At 43.8% G+C, this 26,833-nt stretch overlaps 1 protein-coding gene across 1 annotated transcript in view; it reads right to left on the reverse strand.

Moving 5' to 3' along the window:
- WDPCP (WD repeat containing planar cell polarity effector) overlaps positions 1–26,833 on the reverse strand; it is a 422,579-nt gene that overhangs the window by 326,373 nt on the left and 69,373 nt on the right. Inside the window, exons 5-6 of the mRNA XM_075339251.1 lie at positions 5,058–5,128; positions 4,738–4,797 (exon numbers count right to left, since the gene is read on the reverse strand). Coding sequence (XP_075195366.1) covers positions 4,738–4,797; positions 5,058–5,128 — 131 coding nt within the window. The remainder of the gene's footprint in view (positions 1–4,737; positions 4,798–5,057; positions 5,129–26,833) is intronic.

Genomic DNA, 26,833 nt, shown 5'->3' on the forward strand with positions numbered 1-26,833 from the left:
TTTAAAATGTGGAGCCCAAATCTGGATCCCGTATTCTAGATGTGGCCTTGTGCTGAGGCTTTTTTTAAAAAATTTTAAACTTTTCTGTTGCAGCAGAAACGAAGGGTTAACTGTACTCTGCGGGTCAGCAAAATTAAGGCGAGAGCATACTGTACATATGAAGATTTGTTTCATGACTTTTATACAATAAATACACCGTTGGAAAAATAATCATTTGTGTTTTCCATATCCTGAGTCATCCGTTACACAATTTCCCATCAACAGAGATGTAAGGATTTATTTTTCAGGACATGTGACTTTCCGATCTCTTTGTATTACACTTTATACACCATTTACAATCCAATATAACTAGCATGAATGTTTTTTTTCTGCAGGTCAGTACAATAAAACAAAAAAACTTTGACAAAAAATTATTCTGTTTGATCGTTGTATTCTTAGACCCTTAACCCTACATTTTCTGTAGGCAGGGTTGCATAAGGGCTTTAAGTAGCATATTTGAGTACAAATGACTTTTTAAATTCTGGATTTTTATTTTTTTTTGTGTGGGGGGGTATCCATGCAGGAGAAATATACAGTTCACACAGATCACATTAAGGCTATGTGCCCACGGGGACATTGTCCTGCGGATATATCCACAAGACATTCCGCAGGAGCTCCCAGAAATCCGCAACAGAACTTTCTCTGTTTCAATGCTGCGGATATACAGCGGAATGTCGTGCGGATATGGTGCGGGCATTCTGCATTGAGGATACAGTACCATGGCTTCGGCACTGCATCCTCAATGCAGAACAAGTGCTGCAGTGATGGGGGTGCTCATACTTACCTCCATCATGCAGCACCTCGCTTTCCGGCGGCCGGGTCACTGTCAGGCAGCGTCTGGTTCACTGTGCTGGAGGTGGGCGGGCCTGAACTAGCTCCGGCTGTCACATGACCGGAGCTCGTGCAGGCCCCGCCCACCTCTTCCTTCCTGTACCTGGCTGGATCCACAGCGCTGCTGTACACCGGACGGAGAAAGTGACTCGGGTCTCTATCAAGGCAGGTAAGTATATGGGACCCTGCGAAGAAATCCGCAACAATAATTGACATGCTGCAGATTTTTCCGCACGAAAATCCGCACGATTTCCGCTGCGGAAAAATCCGCAGCGTGGGCACAGCATTTCCCAAATGCCATAGAAATGGCTGGGGAGTAGCTGTGCTGCAGATTTCTGGACAATCCGCCTTAGGCTATGTGCCCACGCTGCGGAAAATGCGCGGATTTTGCCGCGGATTTCTCGCGGAAAAGCCGCGGATTTCCCGAAAATCTGCAGCTCAGGCACTTCCCAGCCATTTCTATGGCATTTTGGAAATGCTGTGCAAACGCTGCGGATTTTTCCGCAGCGGATTTCGTGCGGATTTTGATCCGGAAAAATCTGCAACATGTCAATTATTGTTGCGGATTTTCATCCGGATTTTGGCTTTAAAATTGGGGAAAATTTTGATGCAGAAAAATCTGCAGCTACATTCTTCCGTGGACACATAGCCTAAGAAAATAAAATCACTTTTAAAAAATATATAAATATTTTTTTTTGCATCATATTAGAGCCATAACTTCACTTTTCTGAATACAGACCTCTACCAGCACTTGTCGTTTTGCGCGATGAGCTGTAGTTTTATTGTTATCTTGCCTTTTTACTAATTATTTTCTTTTTTAAATTTTATGAGAAGTGAGCTGAACAAAATTGCAATTTTGGATAGTGTTGTTTTTTGGGCCTTCTTTTTTCAGTATTCACCATGATACCAGACATGTTTCTTTTTTTGTTTGTTTGTTTGTTTAATTGAATAACTTTTTATTCAGATAAGTTTGATTTGTTTAATTTTTTTTTAACTTTTAAAAACTTTTATTTTATCATTTTAATTTTTTTTACACTATGGGATTTGAGCACACGATCTTTTGATCACATTGATAATGACCTGAACTACTAGTATACTTGTAGTACAGTGCAGTATCCAGCTTATCAGTGTTAGGCCCTGTGCGCACACTGCGTTTTGTGCCATGGATTTGCTGCGGTTTTTGCTACAGAATTGGTGCAGTTTGTGTTCACAAGCTTCATGCAGTCCTTCCCCAGCAAAGTCTAAGAGAAATCCAAAGTACTGTGCACACACTGCTTTGTTTCAGAATTTCTGCAGCAAAAAGAAGCAGTATGTCACTTCTTTTCGGTGTTTTTCCCTGTGTTTTGCCATTGACAATGTTAAAAAAACCCCGCAGGGGTAAAAATGTAGTAAAACCGCACCCAAAACGCGATAAAAACGCATGCGTTTTTGATGCATTTTTTTTGCAGGTAGGTGTGATTTTCTGCCAAGGGTGCGTTTTTCGCTGGAGAAACAAATCCGCAATGTGCGCACATAGCCTTAGGCTATATTCACACATCAGTACTCCACGTCTGTGTACTGTATTTTTTCTCTCAAACAGCACACGAATCAAGTGCCTTTCAATGATCCACACACACAAGCGCTTTAAAAATCAGTCCATGTCTCTGGTCCGTGAGACTCAGACCAGGTCCTATTCTCATCTGTTTTGCTCATCAGATGTGGTCATTAAAGTCAATGGGGATCCGTATAAAATAGATGAAATGTGGAAGACAGATATTTTTTACTTCAGTTTTGCATTCATGTTTGATCTGTTTTAATTACTTAACTTATTCATTGCTAAGCGTCAATGGATAAATACAACTTCAGACGATCTACCTACTCCAATTTTAAAAGCAAATGAGAGGAAAAAAAAACGAATGCAGAAAATCAGTGGCTGTCGGGATAAAGCAACGCATTGTGCTTCCGCCAACTTTAGCTTTGTCATGGGACGCTTCCTCTGACAAAGCTGCACTTGGTGGCAGCGCAACGTGTCAGGCCGCTTTATTCTAGCAGCCGCTGACTTTCTTCTGTTTATATGTATTTCTTCATTCATCATTTATTTATCATGTGATATTGATTGGCTTTTTTGAATCCCTATTTTTGTATTGTGCATATCCTGTACTGACTTTATATTATATGGTGATTATTCTATGTGTACTTTATTACATGGGTGGGCTGCTTTGGGCTTTCCCATAATTATTTTATTATGGAGAGAAATTTGTGCAATTTGTTTTTCTCCTTCAATGTACTAGTAGCATTACATACAATACATTTTGTATATATATATATATATATATATATATATATATATATATATATATATATATATATATATATATATATATATATATATATATATACACATATACATATATATATACATATATATATATACAGACACACATATATTTTATATATATATATATATATATATATATATATATATATAAAAAAAAATCTATATATATATATATATATACATATATCTCTATCTGTCTATCTATATATATATATATATATATTATATATATATATATGCAATAAAATTACATTTGTAAAATGAAATTTCTTCCTTCCCTTTATTACATAGTTTTCATAAATTTTACGGGTGGGTGTAGCCACGTCCCGTTCCGCCTTGGCTTTTTCTCAGATCTGCTCATTTTGGCAAAAGACTGTGCTGTAACAAAAAAAAAAAACAGTAAACATGCAACGTTCCAAGAATGTAAATGGCTGGCATTTACATGCTTGGAACGTTGCATGTTTACTGTTTTTTTGTTACAGCTTAGTTTTTTGGTGTTTTTTGTCTGCTATCTTGCTTTATTGCAAGTTGGGGGCGCAGCCCTCCTTATACTGAGGCTAAACAACCAATTGCTTCCCACTTTGCTGTGTATTTAATCTGGGACCCAGCTGACCACTTATTACCATTCACATTGGAGTTTTGATAGACACAAGTCAGGTATATGTAATGGTTTTAACTTTAGTTGGTTAGGGCCCGTCCCAGATGGGTACAACGTGACGAGGTGGGATGGCTTCTTACCTTTTTGCAAAAATGTATATACTAAGTACCCTGTTATTAAGCACTTGCATTTTATTCATTATTACTCAGGGTATTTTTCATACAATTTCTCGCTTTGTTTTTTTCATTTTGGCAGAGCTGCCGAAAACTGGTAAAACACCAAAAAAAGCATTGTGTAAATATGTTCATATTTCTTAAAAAGTGTTTTCTGGCTTAAATAATTTGATGAATGAGAGCCTTTATGTTTATTTTAACAGATATGTAGAGAAAATGATTTTATGAGCCTTCCTAATATACAAATATTACAAATATCTCCTTCTTGCTCACAGGCTGCACAGCTCTCCTGTTCTCAGCATGACCGCTAATGGAGGAGCATGTGACCAGAACTGTCCATCCGCCTCCTCCAATTGAAAAGCACCAAATGAAAAAGCTGTTTTCCTATTGGAGGAGGATGATGGACAGGTCTGGTCACATGCTCCTCCATCAGCGGTCATGCTGAGAACAGTCTTTGTGCAGCCTTTGAAGAAGGAGGAGAACCTGTAATACTTATATATTAGCATACGCCAAAAAATCATGCGTACAACAAATTTGTTAAAGGTAAAGTGGACGACCTCTTTAATTTGCACAATATAATGGGTGAACACTAGTTGTGCTGGCATTTGTAGAATTAGTTTTACAACACTGCACCTTAAAATTAACAAGGAAGCAAAAACTGCATCAAAATATTTCGGATTTTGTAAGCTGGTTTACATAATAAGACAAAAACTTCACTCAATGAATAAGAGTTCAGCTCCATTGACTGACTAGAGGAAGGGCATGTCAAAACATTTTACCTGACAGACGTATTTGTTCTTCCATTTGCTGAGCACACACTCATTGCTCTGCACCAGCTCCTGGAGGACAAGAGAAAACAGTGATCTGGAGAGTCGGCTGTGTACATTGTTACCACTGGTTAAAGTGCTCCAGCGTTTCAAGCAGCCAGAGATTAGCATGCCACATAAACAAAGATGCAACTGTTTTCGAGCCGTTCTCTGGACAAAAGCGCTGTTATCATCACCCCGATGCCTGATCCTTTATGAAAATTAAAGCTGCTGAAAGGTGATTGAAAGGAGGATTGTTTGTTGCCATTCTTGTAACTTTCTCAAAAACCTACCTCAAGTTCCGCAAGATTGTCTCGCAGCTTTTCTGGGCGCTTGTTCTTCAGTACCCAAGGGATGCTCCGAGCTTAGGAAAGAAAATAATAACAGTAATTACTGGCTGCTGCCGCACTGCACGGGCTCCTTGTTATTACCCCGTAATTCACTTTTGCAATCAGTCAGGTTTAGGCTATTTTGGAATTTTATTTATTTATGGGGGTTGTTTTGGCATTTTTTGCAGCATTTTTTTCCTGTAGAAAAGAAGCTGCTTAAGGTCCTGTGCGCAGGCTGCGGTTTTTGCCGTGGTTTTGCTGCATGAATTGCTGCAGAAAATGTTCATATAACTAGGGATGATCAAATATTCGGCTTCGCGAATATCCGACGAATAGGTCGCCGCTATGCGAATATTCGATGCGCAATATAAGTCTATGGGAAGCCCGAATAGTTGCTATTCAGCAACTATTCGAGTTTCCCCTAGACTTACATTGCGCATCGAATATTCGCTAATAGTCGAATAGCGGCGAGCTATTCGGCAAATATGGGCATTGCATAATATTTCAGGTATTCGATCATCCCTATTCATAACCTTCCTGCAGTCATTCCCCAGTAAAACCTATGGTAAAAAAAAATGGTGTGCGCACACTGCGTTTTTTTCCCCGCAGCAAAAACACGTCAAACCGCGGCAAAATGCTGCAAATCACGGCAAAAACGCGGGTGTGGTATTCTGCCAGAGGGTGTGGATTTTTCTTAAGAAAAGTCAATTTTCTAGTGCCCACATAACCTTAAAGTAACGGCAAAAGCGAAGAGATTTCAGAAATGTTACGCATGCGCAGCTTTTTATTTTCTGACCAAATTTGAGCACTGCAACGTTTTTGAAAATCTGCAGCATGGCAATATTTTCAGGCTTTTGCAGCATTAAAAGCAATGAGAAATTGTGAAAGTGCTGCCTAATATTTGTGCTGCATTTTTGGAGAATAAAACTAACATCATTAAACATGTGCTAAAGACAAATCACAATCAGAACCCCTCCCAAAAAATGCACCAAATAGTGGCGCTTTATATGCAGCGTTGCTAATATCAAGTGTTAAGGTTTTGGCTGCATAAAAAAAAAAAATAAATAAAAATGTGTGAACATAGCTTTACCAGTGATTAGTTTGTTTCTGTTTCTCATACAGGGGTTATTTATCTAAACAAAAAATATCGCTGAACGTTTGTGGGTTACACAAATATTTTATTTTTTTCCTGAGTAAAAACATTAGGAAATTTTGGTGCACGCTGAGTGACAGCTGTCTCACTGCAACCAATCACAGCCGCCAGTGGGCGTGTCTATATCGAGCAGTAAAAAAATAAATAAATAATTAAAAAGAAAAAACGACGTGCGGTCCCCTCCAATTTGGATACCAGCCAGGGTAAAGCCACACGGCTGAAGGCTGTTATTTTCAGGATGGGGCGCTCCACGTTATGGGGAGCCCCCCAACCTAACAATATCAGCCAGCAGCCACCCGGAATTGCCGCATTCATTAGATGCAACAGTCCTGGGACTCTACCCGGCTCATCCCGAATTGCCCTGGTACGGTGGCAAACGGAGTAATAAGGAGTTAATGGCAGCCCATAGCTGCCACTAAGTCCTAGGTTAATCATGGCAGGCGTCTCCCCGAGATTCCTTCCATGATTTACCTGTAAGTTAAAGAAAATAAACACACACATCCAAAAAATCCTTTATTTGGAATGAAAAACAAAAAACACCCTCTTTCACCACTTTATTAACCCCTCAAAAACATCTCCAGGTCCGACGTTATCCACGCAAGGTCCCACGACGCTTTCAGCTCTGCTACATTGGAAGCTGACAGGAGCAGCAGTAGAACATCGCCACTCCTGTCAGCTCCATGCAGCAACTGAAGTGAGTCGCGCGATCAGCTGTGCTGTCACTGAGGTTACTAGCGGCCACCGCTCTCAGGTGGAGGACTGCAGCTGTGGCCGCGAGTAACCTGAGTGAAAGCACAGCTGATCGCGCGGCTCACTGCAATCACTTAGGGGATTTGTGATCACAGGTGAGTCCTTCACGTGTGACCGCAAATCAAGCCGCGGCACACGCACCGAGCCGCGCGATCACAAAGAAGTCAGGTGAAGGTCATCCGAGTTCATTCTGATCGCGCGGCTCTGTCTCGCAGCCAGCCATGTTCTTTTTTACAGTGCGGTCCCACTCGGCTCTGCTGCAAGTCTGTGGGGATGCTGCAGAGCCGAGTGGGACCGCACTGTCAAAAATGTGCGTTCTGGAAACATCCAGAACGCATGAATTCAGTAGGAATTTTTTCGGCTGTGTTCTGAGACGCACATACAGTGACTAAACGCAACGTGCGCACATAGCCTAAGAGGAGACCATGATTTTTGCTACATACTGCAATATTATGGTAATTTAGTATTTAGTACAAAGATTCAGACAATCACAGCTTCAAGTCCCCAGGAAGAGTAAAAAATAAAAGTTTTTAAAAAAAAATGTAAAAGAAAAATTGTAAATTAAAATTTCAATCTCCTCTTTTTTCACCTATGAAGAATAAAAAATAAAAAAACATGGAAAAGTCCCATCTTTGAACACATAAGACTAATTAACCTGATCAGTAAAATTGTAAAGAGAAGTGAAAAAAAACAACACACCGGCATTCTGTGTTGTTGTTTTTTTTTTATGGTCACTGCAATGCTAATAAAAAATACAATAAGAAGCTATCAAAATGTCATATCTATTCCAAAATGGTATCAATAAAAATGTTAGGTCAACATACAAGAAACAGACCCTCACAAAGCTCAAATCGATTAAAGAAAAAAAAAAATACATTTCAGAGAACTTAAATAATAAAAAACTATGTACGTCTGATATCACTTGAATCCCAGCGATCTGGAGAATCGTGTTACCAGTTAATTTTTCCCCATCTCTCAGTACATTTTGGTAAAAAATCATTCAAAATTACAACTGATCATGGAAACAAAAAAGTAGAAGACAAGGAAAAAAACAAAAAGTGCAAAAACAAAATTGGGCTGTGACGGCAAGAGGTTAAGAGCGGCTTATATAAAGACACTTAGTAATTGCCCCCAATATCTGGTGAATACTGAGAGCTTTAATAAGAACTGCTGACATATAATGTGTATGGAGACCATCTGATGGTCCATGGAATAGGCAAGGGTTGAACGCTGGTACCTGATTGTTCATGGTTGAGTCGAGGAACATACCGTAGTTATTGCACACAGCCTTCCCAGTGTGTGACCAGCAATGTACTTACTATCTTCCCTACTCAACAAAATTAAAGGTGTCACCACTTATTTATTCAGAAACTGGTTGAGTACAGCTCCAAAGACTCCTAGTGATCTGCTGTCTTTGCTGAGAAGGCTCCATTTGTCTAAACATTTCCCCAGCAGTGGCCAATATCACATAAAGGCTTTCTGCTCACTCCTGTCTATAACATCCACGGAAGCTGTCAGCAGGATTTTTTACCCAAACTATGTATATGTACAAATAACTCTTTCAAAGACAAGTCTTGTCCTTCAATACCTCTACATGGCCAATCCATTCCTCTGTTACTGAGAAATCAGTGATTGAATTGATATACAAATAGCTATAGTAGATCTGAAGCCTCTGTCACTCCAGCTCTATTCCTGGCCCAGCACCGCCTCCTCCTGTTTGACTGACAGCCTGTATGCTGTGTGACCTCAAGCCAAAGAGCCATCGGTCAAGCAGGAGGCGGTGGGAATAGAGCTGAAGTGACAGAGGGTTCAGATCTTTAGCCTTATTTTCATATTAGTTCAAACACTGATTTCATAGAAACGGAGGAACAGACTGGTCATGTAAAGGTATTGCTGGACTTGTCTTTGAAAAGAGCTAGATGTGAACATAGTTTGGGGTGTGAAATCTGCTGCCAGATTCCTTTAAATCGGGCTTTACACGCTACAATATATCTAACGATGTGTCGGCGGGGTCACGTCGTAAGTGACACACATCCAGCATCGTTAGAGATATTGTAGTGTGTGAAACCTCCGTGCAAATTGCGATTGAACGAAAAACCGTTGATCGTATACACGTTGTTCAATTACTAAAAATTGAACGTCCTATTGTTCAATGTTCCCGAGCCAGCACACATCGCAGTGTGTGACACCCCGGGAACGATGAACACATCTTACCTGCATCCCGCCTGCAATGCGGAAGGAAGGAGGTGGGCGGGATGTTTACGTCCCGCTCATCTCCGCACCTCCGCTTCTATTGGCCGGCTGCCGTGTGACGTCGCTGTGACGCCGAACGTCCCTCCCACTCCAGGAAGTGGTTGTTCGCCGCCCACATCGAGGTCGTATGGAAGGGTAAGTACGTGTGACGGGATTTAATTGTTTGTGCGACACGGGCAACAAATTGAACGTGCCGCACATACGATGGGGGCGGGTGCGATCGCATACGAGATCGCATGTGTAATTGTAACGTGTAAAGCAGGCTTTAGTTACATTTACAGATCAGTGTCTATTCTCAAATCAGTGTAAAATGCACCATTTTTCTCTCGGCTCATCCATACGGTCTCCATTTTGCATCCATGACACATCCTTTTTTTCTCATCCATTTTTAAAAGCAGGTGGACTGCCTAAAATTTATTCATTAAAGCCCCCAACACACGCTTCAATATATCTCACAATCCGTCGTCGGGGTCAAGTTGTAAGTGACGCACATCCGGCATCGTTCGTGACGTGTTTGCGTGTGAAACCTACATGCGATCAATATTGAACGAAAATACGGTGATCGCGTACACGTCGTTTATTCCTCATACATTGGACGTTTTGTTGTATGAACCTAGTCAATTGTAACGTGTGACATCCCTCATACGATTTCGGTGTCTGATGCTATGAGCGCAGGTGTGCGCTCTGCACCGCAGCTTAAAAAAGGTCCGCTTCAGAGCGCAGCTGAAAAGCTGCGTTCTGAAGCGCCTCACAATGTCTGTCATTCACTAATCTCTGTCAGTCCGTCACTATCTCTGTCCCTCACTCTCTGTCCATGTCAGTCTATCCCCCTCTCTCATATACTCACCAATCCCCGATCCCCGGCGCTGCACGGCATTCACACTGCTCCGGCGGCTTTTACTGTTTTGAAAAAGCCGGCCGCCCATTAAACAATCTCCTATTCCCTGCTTACCCCGCCCACCGGCACCTATGATTGGTTACAGTGAGACACGCCCCCCACGCTGAGTGACAGGTGTCACACTGCACCCAATCACAGCAGCCGGTGGGCGTGTCTATACTGTGCAGTGAAATAAATAAATAAATAAATAAAAAAAACGGCGTGCGGTCCCCCCCAATTTTAATACCAGCCAGATAAAGCCATACGGCTGAAGGCTGGTATTCTCAGGATGGGGAGCTCCACGTTATGGGGAGCCCCCCACCCTAACAATATCAGCCAACAGCCGCCCAGAATTGCCGCATACATTATATGCGGCAGTTCTGGGACTGTACCCGGCTCTTCCCGATTTGCCCTGGTGCCGTTGGCAAATCGGGGTAATATGGAGTTATTGGCAGCCCATAGCTGCCAATAAGTCCTAGATTAATCATGTCAGGCGTCTATGAGACACCCTCCATGATTAATCTGTAAATTACAGTAAATAAACACACACCCGAAAAAATCCTTTATTAGAAATAAAAAACACACACACATTCCCTGGTTCACCACTTTAATCAGCCCCAAAAAGCCCTCCTTGTCCGGCGTAATCCAGGATGATCCAGCGTCGCATCCAGCGCTGCTGCATGGAGGTGACCGGAGCTGCAGCACACACAGCCGCTCCGGTCACCTCCACGCAGGTAATGAAGACAGCCGGCGATCAGCTGAGCTGTCACTGAGGTTACCCGCTGTCACTGGATCCAGCGGTGGCCGCGGGTAACCTCAGTGACAGATCAGCTGATCGCGCTACTCACCGCCGCTCCGGTCAGCAACTGAGGTGAGTAGCGCGATCAGCTGAGCTGTCACTGAGGTTACCCGCGGCCACCGCTGGATCCAGTGACAGCGGGTAACCTCAGTGACAGCTCAGCTGATCGCCGGCTGTCTTCATTACCTGCGTGGAGGTGACCGGAGCGGCTGTGTGTGCTGCAGCTCCGGTCACCTCCATGCAGCAGCGTTGGATGCGACGCTGGATCATCCTGGATTACGCCGGACAAGGAGGGCTTTTTGGGGCTGATTAAAGTGGTGAACCAGGGAATGTGTGTGTGTTTTTTATTTCTAATAAAGGATTTTTTCGGGTGTGTGTTTATTTACTGTAATTTACAGATTAATCATGGAGGGTGTCTCATAGACGCCTGACATGATTAATCTAGGACTTATTGGCAGCTATGGGCTGCCAATAACTCCATATTACCCCGATTTGCCAACGGCACCAGGGCAAATCGGGAAGAGCCGGGTACAGTCCCAGAACTGCCGCATATAATGTATGCGGCAATTCTGGGCGGCTGTTGGCTGATATTGTTAGGGTGGGGGGCTCCCCATAACGTGGAGCTCCCCATCCTGAGAATACCAGCCTTCAGCCGTATGGCTTTATCTGGCTGGTATTAAAATTGGGGGGGACCGCACGCCGTTTTTTTTATTTATTTATTTATTTATTTCACTGCACAGTATAGACACGCCCACCGGCTGCTGTGATTGGGTGCAGTGTGACACCTGTCACTCAGCGTGGGGGGCGTGTCTCACTGTAACCAATCATAGGTGCCGGTGGGCGGGGTAAGCAGGGAATAGGAGATTGTTTAATGGGCGGCCGGCTTTTTCAAAACAGTAAAAGCCGCCGGAGCAGTGTGAATGCCGTGCAGCGCCGGGGATCGAGGATTGGTGAGTATGAGAGAGGGCTGCTCAATTCACTTACTCAGGAGATTAGCGGTCACCGGTGAGTCCTTCACTGGTGACCACTAATCAGGGCGCGACACAGACAGAGCCGCAGCATGACAATGAAGTCGGGTGAGGTTCACCCGAGTTCATTCTGACAGTGCGGCTCTGTCTGTGCCTGCTGTCATCTGCCATTCAGCTCTGCTACATGGCTGTCTGTGTCTGCTGTCAGCGGCCATGTAGCAGAGCTGAACGGCAGATGACATAGTAAAAACGCATCCCTACACATTACACACGCTTGGCAAGTAAATAAATTAAAAAAAAAAAGGGTGCCCGATGCATACGTCACAGAACACATGATCTAAAGGATCGCACACAAAATTGACCAATTTAACATAGACTACTAACGCTCGTGTGACAGCAAATGAACGACCAACGTGCAATCTCATAAGATCCCGTATGCAACCTGGGCGTGTCACATCGCAAATGCGATTGTACAACTAATTGCAACGTGTAAAGTGGGCTTTACTCTTAGCAATCTATCAGTGAAAAACAGATGAAATGTGGATGGAGATCTGAAGGAAAAAGTCTGTCTTGCTAGTTTCATCTGTTTTACATGGATCATCATAGACTTCAGTGGTCAAGTGTGATGAGAATGGGACACTGTCACGGGGGTGTATGAATGGAACAGGGGCTCCTTGGCTGACCTTAAGACTGGGACCCTGCACTGTCCCTTATCCCAACGGTAGACTTCATGGTAGCCATGGTGGAGCCTCCAATGTTGCCCTGTCTCCTGTCCAAGCCATAATACTACTTCCCCCCTCCCAGGCAGCGGGTTAGAGACCCAGAAACCAACACCCCACAAATAGGCACAGACCAGGGTAAACGAAAACTCGCACACACTGCACTCACACAAAGGAAGGACAGTATGTGAACTGGAGAGTAATGCAAAAGGGATAAGACATAACAACACAACTGGAGGAGTCACACACCACGCTGAACCGCAAACTGCATAGCGCCCCAGTCTCCAGAACCTTATAAAGGCTGGAGATGGTGGTCAGCAGCCTGAGCTCCCAGCAGATGATCACAGGCCAGCAGAAATTAACTACCGCTGTCCTGGAGAGCAGTGAAGCCAGAACCAGCCAATGTCCATGGTAGGCCATGCAACTAAAGAATCCCAGGCGGGGGGTGATCGGGCATGTGGTTGGACACGCGCAGACCCTGGGCCCGGAGCTCTTCTTGCTTCAACTGCCCGACTCCTCTGTCCGTGCTTATAAGGGGTCTCTATTAAGCTTCCTGGTGATGGCCGCCAGGACGTGCATCCCCCTGAGATGGAGATCCCCCACTCCGCCGACTCTATCAATGTGGGCGAACAGGGTGAATGAATTGCTGCATATGGAGGACCTGACGGCGTCTCTCCACAACAGACAGGAGGCTTTTCACAGGACTTGGTTTCCCTGGATCGAGTTTAAATTCTCCAAGGAATACGGTACCTGGATCCCCCCAGACTGAGGGGGTCTTCTTCTGCCGTTAGACAGTGGTGTTCTGAGATGATGGATCTCTGCCTAGTGGCTGTTTGTTCCCTTATGTTCTGCTCTTTACCCCCCCCCTTCCTCCCCCCCTTTTTGTGTGCTCCCTCCTCTTCGTCTATGGTCTACTTTCTTCTGCTCTCTTGCTTCTTTCTCTTTCTCTCCTTAATTCTCTACAGAATCTCTATACTTGAAAATTCCCGGGTAAACATGGAGGAGTCAAAGGGTACCTTCACACTTTAGCGATGCAGCAGCGATCCGACCAGCGATCTGACCTGGTCAGGATCGCTGCTGCATCGCTACATGGTCGCTGGTGAGCTGTCAAACAGGCAGATCTCACCAGCGACCAGTGACCAGCCCCCAGCCAGCAGCGACGTGCAAGCGACGCTGCGCTTGCACGGAGCCGGCGTCTGGAAGCTGCGGACACTGGTAACTAAGGTAAACATCGGGTATGGTTACCTGATGTTTACATTAGTTACCAGCGCACACCGCTTAGCTGTGTGTGCAGGGAGCAGGGAGCCGCACACACTGAGCGCTGGCTCCTTGCTCTCCTAGCTACAGTACACATCGGGTTAATTAACCCGATGTGTAATGCAGCTACATGTGCAGAGAGCAGGGAGCCGCGCACACTGCTTAGCGCTGGCTCCTTGCTCTCCTAGCTACAGTACACATCGGGTTAATTAACCCGATGTGTACAGCAGCTACATGTGCAGAGAGCCGGAGCCGGCAGCACAGGCAGCGTGAGAGCGGCGGAGGCTGGTAACTAAGGTAAATATCGGGTAACCACCTTGGTTACCCGATGTTTATCTTGGTTACAGCTTACCGCAGCTGCCAGATGCCGGCTCCTGCTCCCTGCTCGCTTCATTTGTCGCTCTCTCGCTGTCACACACAGCGATCTGTGTGTCACAGTGGGAGAGCGCCTTTGAAGAAAACAAACCAGGGCTGTGTGTAACGAGCAGCGATCTCGCAGCAGGGGCCAGATCGCTGCTCAGTGTCACACACAGCGAGACCGCTAATGAGGTCACTGCTGCGTCACAAAAAGCGTGACTCAGCAGCGATCTCGGCAGCGAGCTCGCTGTGTGTGAAGCACCCCAAAGTGTGGTAGTTATCAATTGTTACAGTTAGCCTGATGGGTGACAATGTACAATGGTCGTAAATTGTTATGCTACTGTTCTGGATTGATGTATTCCCATGTTTTTCGGTTAAATAAAGAATTATAAAAAAAAAAAAAAAAAAAAAAAAAAAAAAAAAAGAATCCCAAGCAGCTTGTAGGACTTTGCAGTTGAACAGAGTCCGATGCCTGATTGACACCCAGCAAGTGCAACGCAGAACACCACACGACAGGCACACTTTGAGTCTCATTGAAAAGAGAAATGGATCTGTTTTTAAAATGGATGCATATATGGATCAATGACAGTCTATGGGTGCATGTGCTGTCTGAGAAAAAAAAATGCACACCGCATGAATGTAGTCAGGAAAGATTTTACTAAGAAATACTGCTGCGTTTCAGAGAAAACAGTGTGAAAAGCCTGCAGTGGTTAATGTGTCTCATTCACTAGTCCAATGTGGTCTCTGGTCGACATCTCCCACCCCGCACCAGTTGACGCACATGTCTGTCTCTACATCTGTACAAAAGGACAGGTTTCTGTCAGAGCAACCAGACAGCGACCCATTTAATATACTAAAGTGATTAGCACCCTAGAAAAAAATGGGTATGATTTACTAATTAAAGGTATTCGGTAAAGAAATGATCATTATAAATTACTTTTTCCATTTTCGGAGAACCCCTTTAAACAGGAGGTATTATCTAACTATAAAGTAGGTAGAAAAACATCCAGCACCATAACAGGACTCCAACCAGGAAGATGAATAAAAAAGTTTTTCGTTTATTCAGATCATAATGTTAAAAAATACATACAAAATTAAAAAACATGACCAAAATATGACATGTTTCGGACCCTAGAACATGGCCCTTACTCATAGGTCCTACCTATAAGGACAATGTTCTAGGGTCCGAAACATGTCAGGTTTTGGTCATGTTTTTTAATTTTGTATGTATTTTTTAACATTATGATCTGAATAAACGAAAAACTTTTTTATTCATCTTCCTGGTTGGAGTCCTGTTATGGTGCTGGATGTTTTTCTACATACTTTGAAGTCTGTTCCCCTGGGCCTCAAACCTGGTGATTCTCTGTGCATCAGAGATTTTTTGATATTTAAGGCATACAATAGTAGACTGAATACTTTTTTTGTTTTTTTGGTATTATCTAACTATAACATTTATTCGTCTAATATCAACCTCTGACACATAACCTTCCATGAAATGTATCTGGATTATCTCAGCTAATACTCAATGTCATCTAAAGTTTTCTGTTTGATTGGGGCCATCAGAATATGGTTCGGACTAACATTTCTCTAAGTTATGTTACCTGGATATTGTTAGAAATGTTGGGAAGAAATCAGGAAAGATCTGCAGTAATATAGCTGTCCAGTCAAATGGAGTGTATCTACTGAGTCCATTGTGCCTTATCTTTCCGACATACGACCTATGATCTTCCAAGACCCAATTATTTACAGATACCTGGCATACTGTACCTTGATGTGCGAGCTAAGTGGATAAGCAGAGATTTCTAAGCAGAGGATAAGCTGTGATGATGAAGTCCTGCACCTCCACGGCTGTCAGTCCTGTTAGTTGTGGGACTTATACATAAATGTTGTGATGAATGTGTGAATTCTGGCCCATGATATAAAAAAACCCCACATTTTTATCCACAGCTAAAGACTAAAAGTAGAGACCGGGGTTCGAATTCGACCTAGTGCAACACCTGTGTGGAGTTTTACGGTATGTTTTTCCTGTAGTTTACTTAAATATTCTGATTTCCCCCAACCTTCCAGACATATATTGATAGGTACATATGGCATGTACATATCTAGATTCTGAGCCTCATGGGGAACATGGACTGATATGAATTGTGACAATCCCGGTATAGCACTATGGCATATGTTAGCACTATATAAACAACCAGACACTAACATGGTAATATGCTCTTCCATGCACATAATTAGCATTAACAAAGACAGCGTAGAATCAATACTACTGTATAGACAAGAAATTATGGAAGTTGTCTACTACACAGCATAGTGGCCACAACGATGTAAAGCTGAAACAGGAGGCTTTTCTAAATATCTTATGTTGTCAATTCTGCCTGTAAGCGGCGCTATCACTGTCTGCTCATACCCATCACATGACCCCAGGCTGCAGTGTGCTCTGATGTCTGGTGATATCACGTCAACTTTTGGAATTGGAGGTTGACCCGCCATCACCGAGGCTGGATCCAGTCTCCGTGAGTGACTGAGCTGTGGGCAGAGTTTCATCTTGCACGCTCTCACCTTCACCGCAAAGTGCTGAAAGCAAGAGCGATGCTGGGCTGTGATGAGCAGTGAAACTCCACCAACAGCCCAGGCACTCAGGGAGACTGGATCCCGCCTCCGGAAATTGACGTGACATCATCGGACATCAGAGGTCACGTGATGGGAACTGAGCGGACAGCGATAGCGTCGCTCATAGGCAGAATTGACAACAGAAGGTATTTAGAAAATGCCTTCTGTTTCAGATTTACACTGCTGTGGCCACTATGGTTTGTAGTGGACCACCAATTTAAGTCCTCCCAAAAATCTACACTGAAAAAACGCCCTCTCAGTATAGTGCAGTAATTAGCAAACCTTTCCCAGGACTGAGGTTAACCCCTTCACAACCATGGACGGAAAGATCCGTCCTTGTGCCCTGGGCCTTAACGACCAAGGACGGATCTTTCCGTCATGGCGGAATCGCGGCACCGGAGCCTCCGGTGACTGCAATATGTTAACATAAACCGCAGATTTGGGGAGGAGGGGACCTGTTCCTGACCTTAGGAGGGGTGGTGCCTCCTCCCCGGACCTACGGAGGCTGTGATTGGCTGACTAACGCCGCTCAACCAATCACAGCCACTGTAATGTTCCAGCCATTTAAAATGACTGAAACATTGAAATCCAGCCCTGGCCAGTGCAGCTGTAGCACTGGCCATTGGCTGGAGCTGGGTGACCTCACTGGATCACCCTCCCCCAGCTCCAGTAGCTCTGATTGGAGAGATCGGCCTTGTGACCGATTTCTCCAATCACAGTGGACCTGTTGCCGGTGACCGCCCCCATCAGCTTCACTTGTCGTCCCTGCAGCTCGCAAGAACACTGAGCACAGTGAGTGTACACAGTGCAATGGCAGGGCGACAAGCTCCGGTCCCATGCTGTTATGAGACCGGAGCATGGGACCCGGAAGTTGCCGCGCTGCCATTGCACTGAATGAAACCGGCGAAAAGCGTTCCGATCCGCCGCCGCTGCCCTCCGCGATCTGCCACCTGTCTCCCCGATCTCCTGCCCGCACCCTCACCCCTACACCTCCCGATCCGCTGCCGCCGCCGCCGCCCTCCATCTGCCACAGTGCCACCGCTCCCCCCAATCTGCTGCCCGGCCCCTCATTCCTCGTGATCGTTGCCCGGCCCCTCACCTCCGTGATGTGCTGCACGATCCCTGTCCTCCTCCATCTGTCATAGTGCCACCGCTCCCTCCGATCTGCTGCCCGGCCCCTCCCCCTCGTGATCGATGCCCGCCCCCTCCCCTCCGTGATGTGCTGCACGATCCCTGTCCTCCTCCATCTGTCATAGTGCCACCGCTCCCTCCGATCTGCTGCCCGGCCCCTCCCCCTCGTGATCGGTGCCCGCCCCCTCCCCTCCGTGATGTGCTCCTCGCCCCCTCCCCTCCGTGATGTGCTGCTCGCCCCCTCCCCTACGTGATGTGCTGCACGCTCCCCCCACCTCTCACCCCCGTGGTCAGCTACCCGCCCCCTCCCCTGTCACCGCCGTGATGTGTGCTCCCACACCTGTCACCGCCATGATGTGTCCTCCCTCCCCTGTCACCCCCGTGATGTGTGCTCCCTCCCCTGTCACCGCCGTGATGTGCGCTCCCTCCCCTGTCACCGCCGTGATGTGCGCTCCCTCCCCTGTCACCGCCGTGATGTGTGCTCCCTCCCCTGTCACCGCCGTGATGTGTGCTCCCTCCCCTGTCACCCCCGTGATCTGTGCTCCCTCATCTGTCACCCCCGTAATCTGTGCTCCCTCACCTGTCACCCCCGTGATGTGCGCTTCCTCACCTGTCACCCCCGTGATGTGTGCTCCCTTACCTGTCACCCCCGTGATCTGTGCTCCCTCCCCTGTCACCCCCGTGATGTGTGCTCCCTCCCCTGTCACCGCCGTGATGTGCGCTCCCTCCCGTCACCGCCGTGATGTGCGCTCCCTCCCCTGTCACCGCCGTGATGTGCGCTCCCTCCCCTGTCACCGCCGTGATGTGTGCTCCCTCCCCTGTCACCGCCGTGATGTGTGCTCCCTCCCCTGTCACCCCCGTGATCTGTGCTCCCTCACCTGTCACCCCCGTGATCTGTGCTCCCTCACCTGTCACCCCCGTGATCTGCTGTCCACTCTCCCTCCACCTCTCACCCCCGTGATCTGCGCTCTGCTCACCTGTCTCCCCCGTGATCTGCGCTCTCTCACCTCTCACCCCCGTGATCTGTGCTCCCTCACCTGTCACGCCGTGATCTGTGCTCCCTCACCTGTCACCCCCGTGATCTGTGCTCCCTCACCTGTCACCCCCGTGATCTGCTGTCCGCTCTCCCTCACCTCTCACCCCTGTGATCTGTGCTCTGCTCACCTGTCTCCTCCGTGATCTGTGCTCTGCTCACCTGTCTCCTCCGTGATCTGCGCTGCGCTCCCTCCCCCACCTCTCACCCTCCCCGATCTGCTGCCTCCTTCATCTCCTGTGATCCAGCTGCCTAGATCCATCCTGTAGGGTAACTATCCCCAATCTCACCTCCCACTCCCCTTCCCACCCATCCACCCCCTCCCCCCATCCTCTGCCGCTCCTGCATCCACTGCGCCCTCTCCCATCCGCCCCCACCCTATCCCAGCCGCCGTCTCACAATCACAGATGCTCCCTTTATATGCCGCTGCCCCCCCATCTGCTGCTGCCCCATCTGCCGCCCCCCCCCCCATCTGCCGCTGTTTTTTTTTTCTATGCCATGGGGGTCTAGTTTCCAAAATGGGGTCACATGTGGGGGAGCTCCACTGTTTCGGCACCTCAGGGGGTCTCCAAACGCAACATGGAATACACTAATTATCCCAGACAATTTTGCGTTTGAAACGTCAAATGACGCTCCTTGCCTTCCGAGCCCTGCTGTGCGCCCAAACATTTTATTTCCACCACATATGAGGTGTCTGTGTACTCAGGAGAAATTGCAAAATACATTTTATGGTGCAATTTTTCCTGATACCCTTGTGAAAAAAAAAGCTACCTGGTTGAAGTAACAATTTTGTGGTAAAAAAAATTTTTTTTTATTTTCACAGCTCAACTCTATTAACTTTTGTGAAGCCCCCAGAGGCTCAAAGTGCTCAATAAACATCTAGATAAATTCCATGAGGGGTCTAGCTTCTAAAATGGGGTCACATGTGGGGGAGCTCCACTGTTTCGGCACCTCAGGGGCTCTCCAAACGCAACATGGTGCGGCTAACGATTCCAGCTAATTTTCTGTTCAAAAAAGTCAAATGGTGCTCCTTCCCTTCCGAGTCCTGCCGTGCGCCCAAACAGTGGTTTTTCGCCACATATGAGGTATCTGCGTGTTCAGTAGAAATTGCCCAACAAATTTTGGGGGTTCATTTAATCCTGCTACCCTTGTGAATATGCAATATTTGAGGCTAAATTAACATTTTTGTTGCAAAAAGTAAAATGTTCATTTTTTCCTTCCACATTGCTTTAGTTACTGTGAAGCACCTGAAGGGTTAATAACCTTCGTGAATGTGGTTTTGAGTAGCCTGAGGGGTGCCGTTTTTGGAATGGTGTCACTTTTGGGTGTTCTGTGTCATGTAGACCTTTCAAAATTGCTTCAAATGTGATGTGGTCCCTAAAAAAAGTGGCTTTGTAAATTTTGTTGTAAAAATGAGAAATTGCTCATAAACTTTGAACCCCTATAACTTCCTTAAATTTTTTTTTTTTTCCCAAAATTGTTCTGATGTAAAGTAGACATGTGGGAAATGTTATTTATTAATTATTCTGGGTCATATGTCTCGTTGGTTTTAGAGCATAAAAATTCAAAGTTTGAAAATTACAAAATTTTCAAAATTTTCGCGGAATTTCCGTTTTTTTCACAAAGAAATGCAAAAAATATCGGCCTAAATTTACCACTAACATGAAGCTCAATATGTCACGAAAAAACAATCTCAGAATCACCCGGATCCGCTGAAGCGTTCCAGAGTTATAAACTCATAAAGTGACACTGGTCAGAATTGCAAAAAATGGCCTGGTCTTTAGGGTCAAATTAGGCTTGGGTCTGAAGGGGTTAAAGAAGAGAGATGTACCGGACATGAGATGATACATGTAGGTGACGACAAATGATAATATGGCGGTATATACTGGTGTAAAAACAGGACAAAAAAAGGACATAAGTAAGTAGACTGGATTCAGTTGGAAACACAAAATGTCCAATAATAGTCAAATAGCTTTCATAAAAGACGACAACTTCACAAAAATTACCCTATGGTAAAACAACCTGGGTATAAGTATGAAAAAACGCTACAAAATCCTCAGAAAATTCCAGAATAAATTCAAAATATTTTTATTGTGACAAATATTTTTATTCAAACAAGAAAACACACCGCAGAGGAGTCGGCTATTAAGCCCATGTAAAAACGCTCAGGTTACAAAAAGTTCTTAACTTGTCTCTAGGAGTATAAATAGTGCAAAATAATTCAAATGTATAGACATCTTGCCAGGTCATCGTATACTCAATCAAATCCAATGCCTATCAATCATTTTCTGAGTGTTAAAGTGCACTAGTGCCAATTCTTTAAATAATCCAACAATAAATATTTGATTATAATAGCTCAGACATTTCATTGAGTATTTTTTTATATTTTGCTAAGAGAAAATGCACACATGTTCACTGGCCATATTTTCTAAAACAATTTCTGTCTTTTGCAAGGCAAGTAGTCAAAAAAGAATAGTAGGAATACCAATCTCATCAGCCGATGAATGAGTGGAGCTACACAGCTTTCAAAATCAAATCAAGTTCGAAGCAATAGACTTCATACATAGACATACCGGTCCCGACTCACTAATCAGCTGATGGACATATACGCTGAAGTTATTCACTTGTATTAGTGGCAAACGTTTAGATCATAACCTACAACAGTAGCGGTAACCCGCTGATAACGGGAAGCTGTTAGATCGTGCTGCATCAATAGATAAACATGACAATCCGAAGTTTAAGAGACAAAAAAACTACATGAAGACAGTGTTTTTACCTGAGCGGTGGGTAAGGCCGGTTTCACACATCCGTCTTTTTGCCGTTTTGCCGGATGCGGCGCTCTCCCGTACAGTTAATACAGTACAGTGACAGCGCTGTAACTTCCGGGTCACATGCGCCGGTCACATGACAGCATGTGACCGGCGCTTGTTGCGCTGTCACTGTACTGTATTAACTGTACGGGAGAGCGCCGCATCCGGCAAAACGGCAAAAAGCCGGATGTGTGAAACCGGCCTTAACCTCTCCTCTCCTCTCCCTCTCCTCTAGTCTATTGCTTCGAACTTGATTTGATTATGAAAGCTGTGTAGCTCCACTCATTCATCGGCTGATGAGATTGGTATTCCTACTATTCTTTTTTGACTACTTGCCTTGCAAAAGACAGAAATTGTTTTAGAAAATATGGCCAGTGAACATGTGTGCATTTTCTCTTAGCAAAATATGAAAAAATACTCAATGAAATGTCTGAGCTATTATAATCAAATATTTATTGTTGGATTATTTAAAGAATTTGCACTAGTGCACTTTAACACTCAGAAAATGATTGATAGGCATTGGATTTGATTGAGTATACGATGACCGGGCAAGATGTCTATACATTTGAATTATTTTGCACTATTTATACTCCTAGAGACAAGTTAAGAACTTTTTGTAACCTGAGCGTTTTTATATGGGCTTAATAGCCGACTCCTCTGCGGTGTGTTTTCTTGTTTGAATAAAAATATTTGTCACAATAAAAATATTTTGAATTTATTCTGGAATTTTCTGAGGATTTTGTAGCGTTTTTTCATACTTATACCCAGGTTGTGTTACCATAGGGTAATTTTTGTGAAGTTGGATTCAGTTGGAGCCTGATATAGTTTGCTCGACTTTGAACATTTTTTGCTTCACTTTGGCTTCACGCTACGGCTTCTATATTTAAAAAAAATCTGTTCTCACATTTCTGCCGAGATCTTTATTTTGGTATAAATCTATATTACAGCCACGACATTTGGACTCTAGTAAAACTACTGAACCCAATATAACACCCTATGCTGATCTACAGCACAACAATTAGTAAATGGCAAAGAGTCAGCCCACCCATACTAAGAAGTACAGTAATTAGGATGCACAGAAACCTTAAAGTACTGTAAGTCCCAGAAAAAAATAGACAAAACAACTCCGGCATCCAGATCCTCTAAAATGGATATTGTAGATAATAATAAAGAATCCAAACACCAATTAAAGCGGCAAACACCTCTCACAGTCTATAGTCACCGCATAGAAACAAGGAAAGATTCAGTGTTTTCTGCGTGTTCCCATAACCAATATCACCCAATGATAAAAATGGTAGATAAAAGCTTAAACCAGATATTATTACATAGAAATTTATAAAAAGATAAATATAAAAAGCAAATAATTGTAAACTATTCATAATATTACATTATGTCATGTCTAATATCCATACATAAAGCTGCTCTCGTTTGCAGTTCACGTTCACCACTACTCACTATTAAGCAACTTTCTCTTGCAGTCTCGCCTTCTAATATTTTTTACCTTTTCAAATACCTAAATCACTATTGAAAGGTTGATACGTATTCAAAGGGTTAATCAAAACCCTTATTATTACATGTGAATTTATATAAGAAAAAATGCCTTGTTTGCGGATTTTCTTGGTGTTGCATTCTGTGGTTTTTTATTTATCGTCAATAAATATCCATTTTAGAGCAGCCGGATGCTTGATTTGTTTAATGTGCTGTACATCTACAAATGCATCTCAATAAATTAGAAAAAAGTTAATTTATTTCAGTAATTCAATACAAAAAGGGAAATGCATATATTATATAGAGTCATTACACACAGAGGGATCTATTTATGTGTTTATTTCCGTTAATGTTGATCATTATGGCTTTCAGCCAATGAAACCTCAAAACTCCTTATCTCAGAAAATTAGAATTACCACAAAACACCTGCAAAGGCTTCCTAAGCATTTAAAATGGTCCCTTAGTCTGGTTCAGTAGGCTACACAATCATGTGGAAGACTGCTGACTTGACAAATGTCCAGAAGGCAGTCATTGACACACTCCACAAAAAGGGTAAGCCGCAAAAGGTCATTGCTAAAGAAGCTGGCTGTTCACAGAGTACTGTATCTAAGCATATTAATGGAAAGTTGAGTGGAAGGAAAAAGTGTGGTAGAAAAAGGTGCACAAGCAATCGGGATAACTAAATTCCTTGATAGGATTGTTGAGAAAAAAAGCAATTCAAACTTTTGGGGGAGATTCACAAGGAGTTGACTGCTGCTGGAGTCAGTGCTTCAAGAGCCACCACACACAGACGTATCCAGGACATGGGCTACAAGTGTCGCATTCCTTGTGTCAAGCCACTCATGACCAATAGACAACGCCAGAAGCGTCTTACCTGGGCCAAGGAGAAAAAGAACTGGACAGTTCTCAGTGGTCCAAGGTGTTGTTTTCAGATGAAAGTAAATTTTGCATTTCATTTGGAAATTGCGGTCCCAGAGTCTGGAGGAAGAGTGGAGAGGCCACAATCCAAGCTGCTTGAGGTCTAGTGTGAAGATTCCACAATCAGTGATGGTTTGGGGAGCCATGTCATCTGCTGGTGTAGCTCCACTGCGTTTTATCAAGAACAAAGTCAGTGCAGCCGTCAACCAGGAAATTTTAGAGCACTTCATGCTTCCCTCTGCTGACAAGTTTTTTGAAGATGGAAATTTCATTTTCCAGCAGAACTTGTCACCTGTCCACACTGCCAAAAGTACCAATACCTGATTTACTAACCAGAGTATCACTGTGTTTGATTGGCCAGCAAACTGTCCTGACCTAAACCCCATAGAGAATCTATGGGGTATTATCAAGAGGAAGATGAGACAACAGAACCAACAATGCAGACGAGCTGAAGGCTGCTAGCAAAGCAACCTGGGCTTCCATAGCACCTCAGCAGTGCCACAGGCTGATCGCATCCATGCCACGCTGCATTGATACAGTAATTCATGCAAAAAGGAGCCTCCAGAAAGTATTGAGGCATTTACTGTACAGACGTTTCAGTAATTGCCAAAATTTCTGAGTTTAAAATCAGTTTTTCAGTTGGTCTTATATAATATTCTGATTTTCTAAGATAATGAATTTTGGGTTTTCATTGGCTGTAAGCCATAATAATCAACATTAACAGAAATAAACACGTGAAATAGATCCGTCTGTGTGTAATTCCCTTTTTGTATTGAATTACTGAAATAAATTAACTTTTTGATGATATTCTAATTTATTTAGATGCACTTGTACCTTCATTTTATAGACAATCATCTTGGCTATCTCATACATAAATTTGACTTGTAACTATTTATCATATGATTAGTTATGCAGATTCTTGTCATGTCACTTCATTGTTACTGTTTTGCTTTTAAAAAACTAAATTTAAGGTTTTTATTATTTTGTTAGTATTTTGTAAATCCACCTTTGGCTTTCAGCACTGCCTGAATTCTTCTGATTATGCTCTTGATCAGATTCTAGCATATCTCAACCGAAATCTGATCCCAGGTCTCTTCTACGCATTCCCAAAGTTGGTGCATACTGGTCAATCACTTGGCTATGGAAACAGCTTTTTCTTCAACACTACCCATAAGTGGTGGATTGGGTCGAGGTTTGAGGACTGTGGTGGCCAATCCAGTGCCTCTACTTCATTGTCATTGAACCGTTCCTTCATCAACCTTGACGTATACTTCAGGACATTGTCCTGCTGGAACACTATGTCGTCCTTTTCATACTATTAGAACTCGAGTGTACAAAGTAACTCATCTTGTTGGATACTCACCTATAGCTGAGTATTGAGACCACCATCGATCCTGGTCAAGCATCAAACACCTTTGATTGTTAAACAACCCCATATCATCAGGTTTCCTCCACTGAACTTAACAGTTCTTTCAATTTTTCAATCCATTAGCCCCTTTTCTCCTTGTTTCTTCAGACCCATTTGCACCTATCAGAGCCTAGTCTCTTGACTTTCATCTCATTGTCCCAAATCACCCATTTCTAATCTTCTACTGTCCACTTTTCGCACTTTTTTTACAAACTTGAACTGACACTTCTTATAGTGATATTGAAGTCGAGGTTTCTTCCCTTTTTTCGGGCCACCATTCCCGGTGTTAGATGTCTGTGATCTCACTATTATGAAGCATACGAGCCTCTTCTACTGCCAGGTTAGTTGCACTAGAACTGGTACACCTTGTGATGAGCCAAGTTGGTGACTCTGCTATTTTGCCTGGATGTCCACCTCTTGGCTTTTGAATAAATGGACGGACTTCATTTTATATTCTTCCAACTATCTTGACACTCACATGATACAGTTTGGCAATTTTCTTGGCCAAGAGACCGCTATCGATGAGCTGGATTTATGCGGTTTCTCTTTTCTTGAGAAATCTTATTCATGGCTGCTCCTAGATTTGAATCAGTGACCTTTCACTTGGTAATCAACCTAATAACACACTGAGCTATTAGAGAATGTGAGAACAGGTTGTAATTTGAAGTATACAGGAAGAAAAGATTTTTTTAAACACCAGGAGCAAAACAGTACCAATGCAGTGACCTGAAAAGAATCTGCATAACTAATCCTGTGCTAAATAGTTCAAAGTCAAATTTATGTATGAGATAGCCAAGATGATTGTCTATAAAATGAAAGTAGTCTCACACCAAAAGCTATAGTGAATGGTGAGATATGGAGTCTGAAATTCAAAAGTTCAAAACATTGTTGTTACCCTTTTGCTCGTCACTTTACCAACATTAAGTAGCAAGTATGTGTGAAATGTAAGGAAAATGATGCATGGTTTTCTAAATATCTAAAAAAATATAAATCTTATAAAATTGTGACGTGTATTTTTATTCTGCCCTTTGTAATCTGATACCCCTAAATAAAATCCGGAGTGAAAAATTGACTCCAGGAGTGACCTATAGTAAATTGAGTCCACATGTGTAATTTATTCTCACTATAACTACAGCTGTTCTGTGAAGGCCTCAGAGATGAGAACATTGGGGATCACACCGCATGATGGAAACCAAGGAACACACC

This window comes from Anomaloglossus baeobatrachus, chromosome 3 (assembly GCF_048569485.1).
Source record: "Anomaloglossus baeobatrachus isolate aAnoBae1 chromosome 3, aAnoBae1.hap1, whole genome shotgun sequence".
Lineage (NCBI taxonomy): Eukaryota > Metazoa > Chordata > Amphibia > Anura > Aromobatidae > Anomaloglossus > Anomaloglossus baeobatrachus.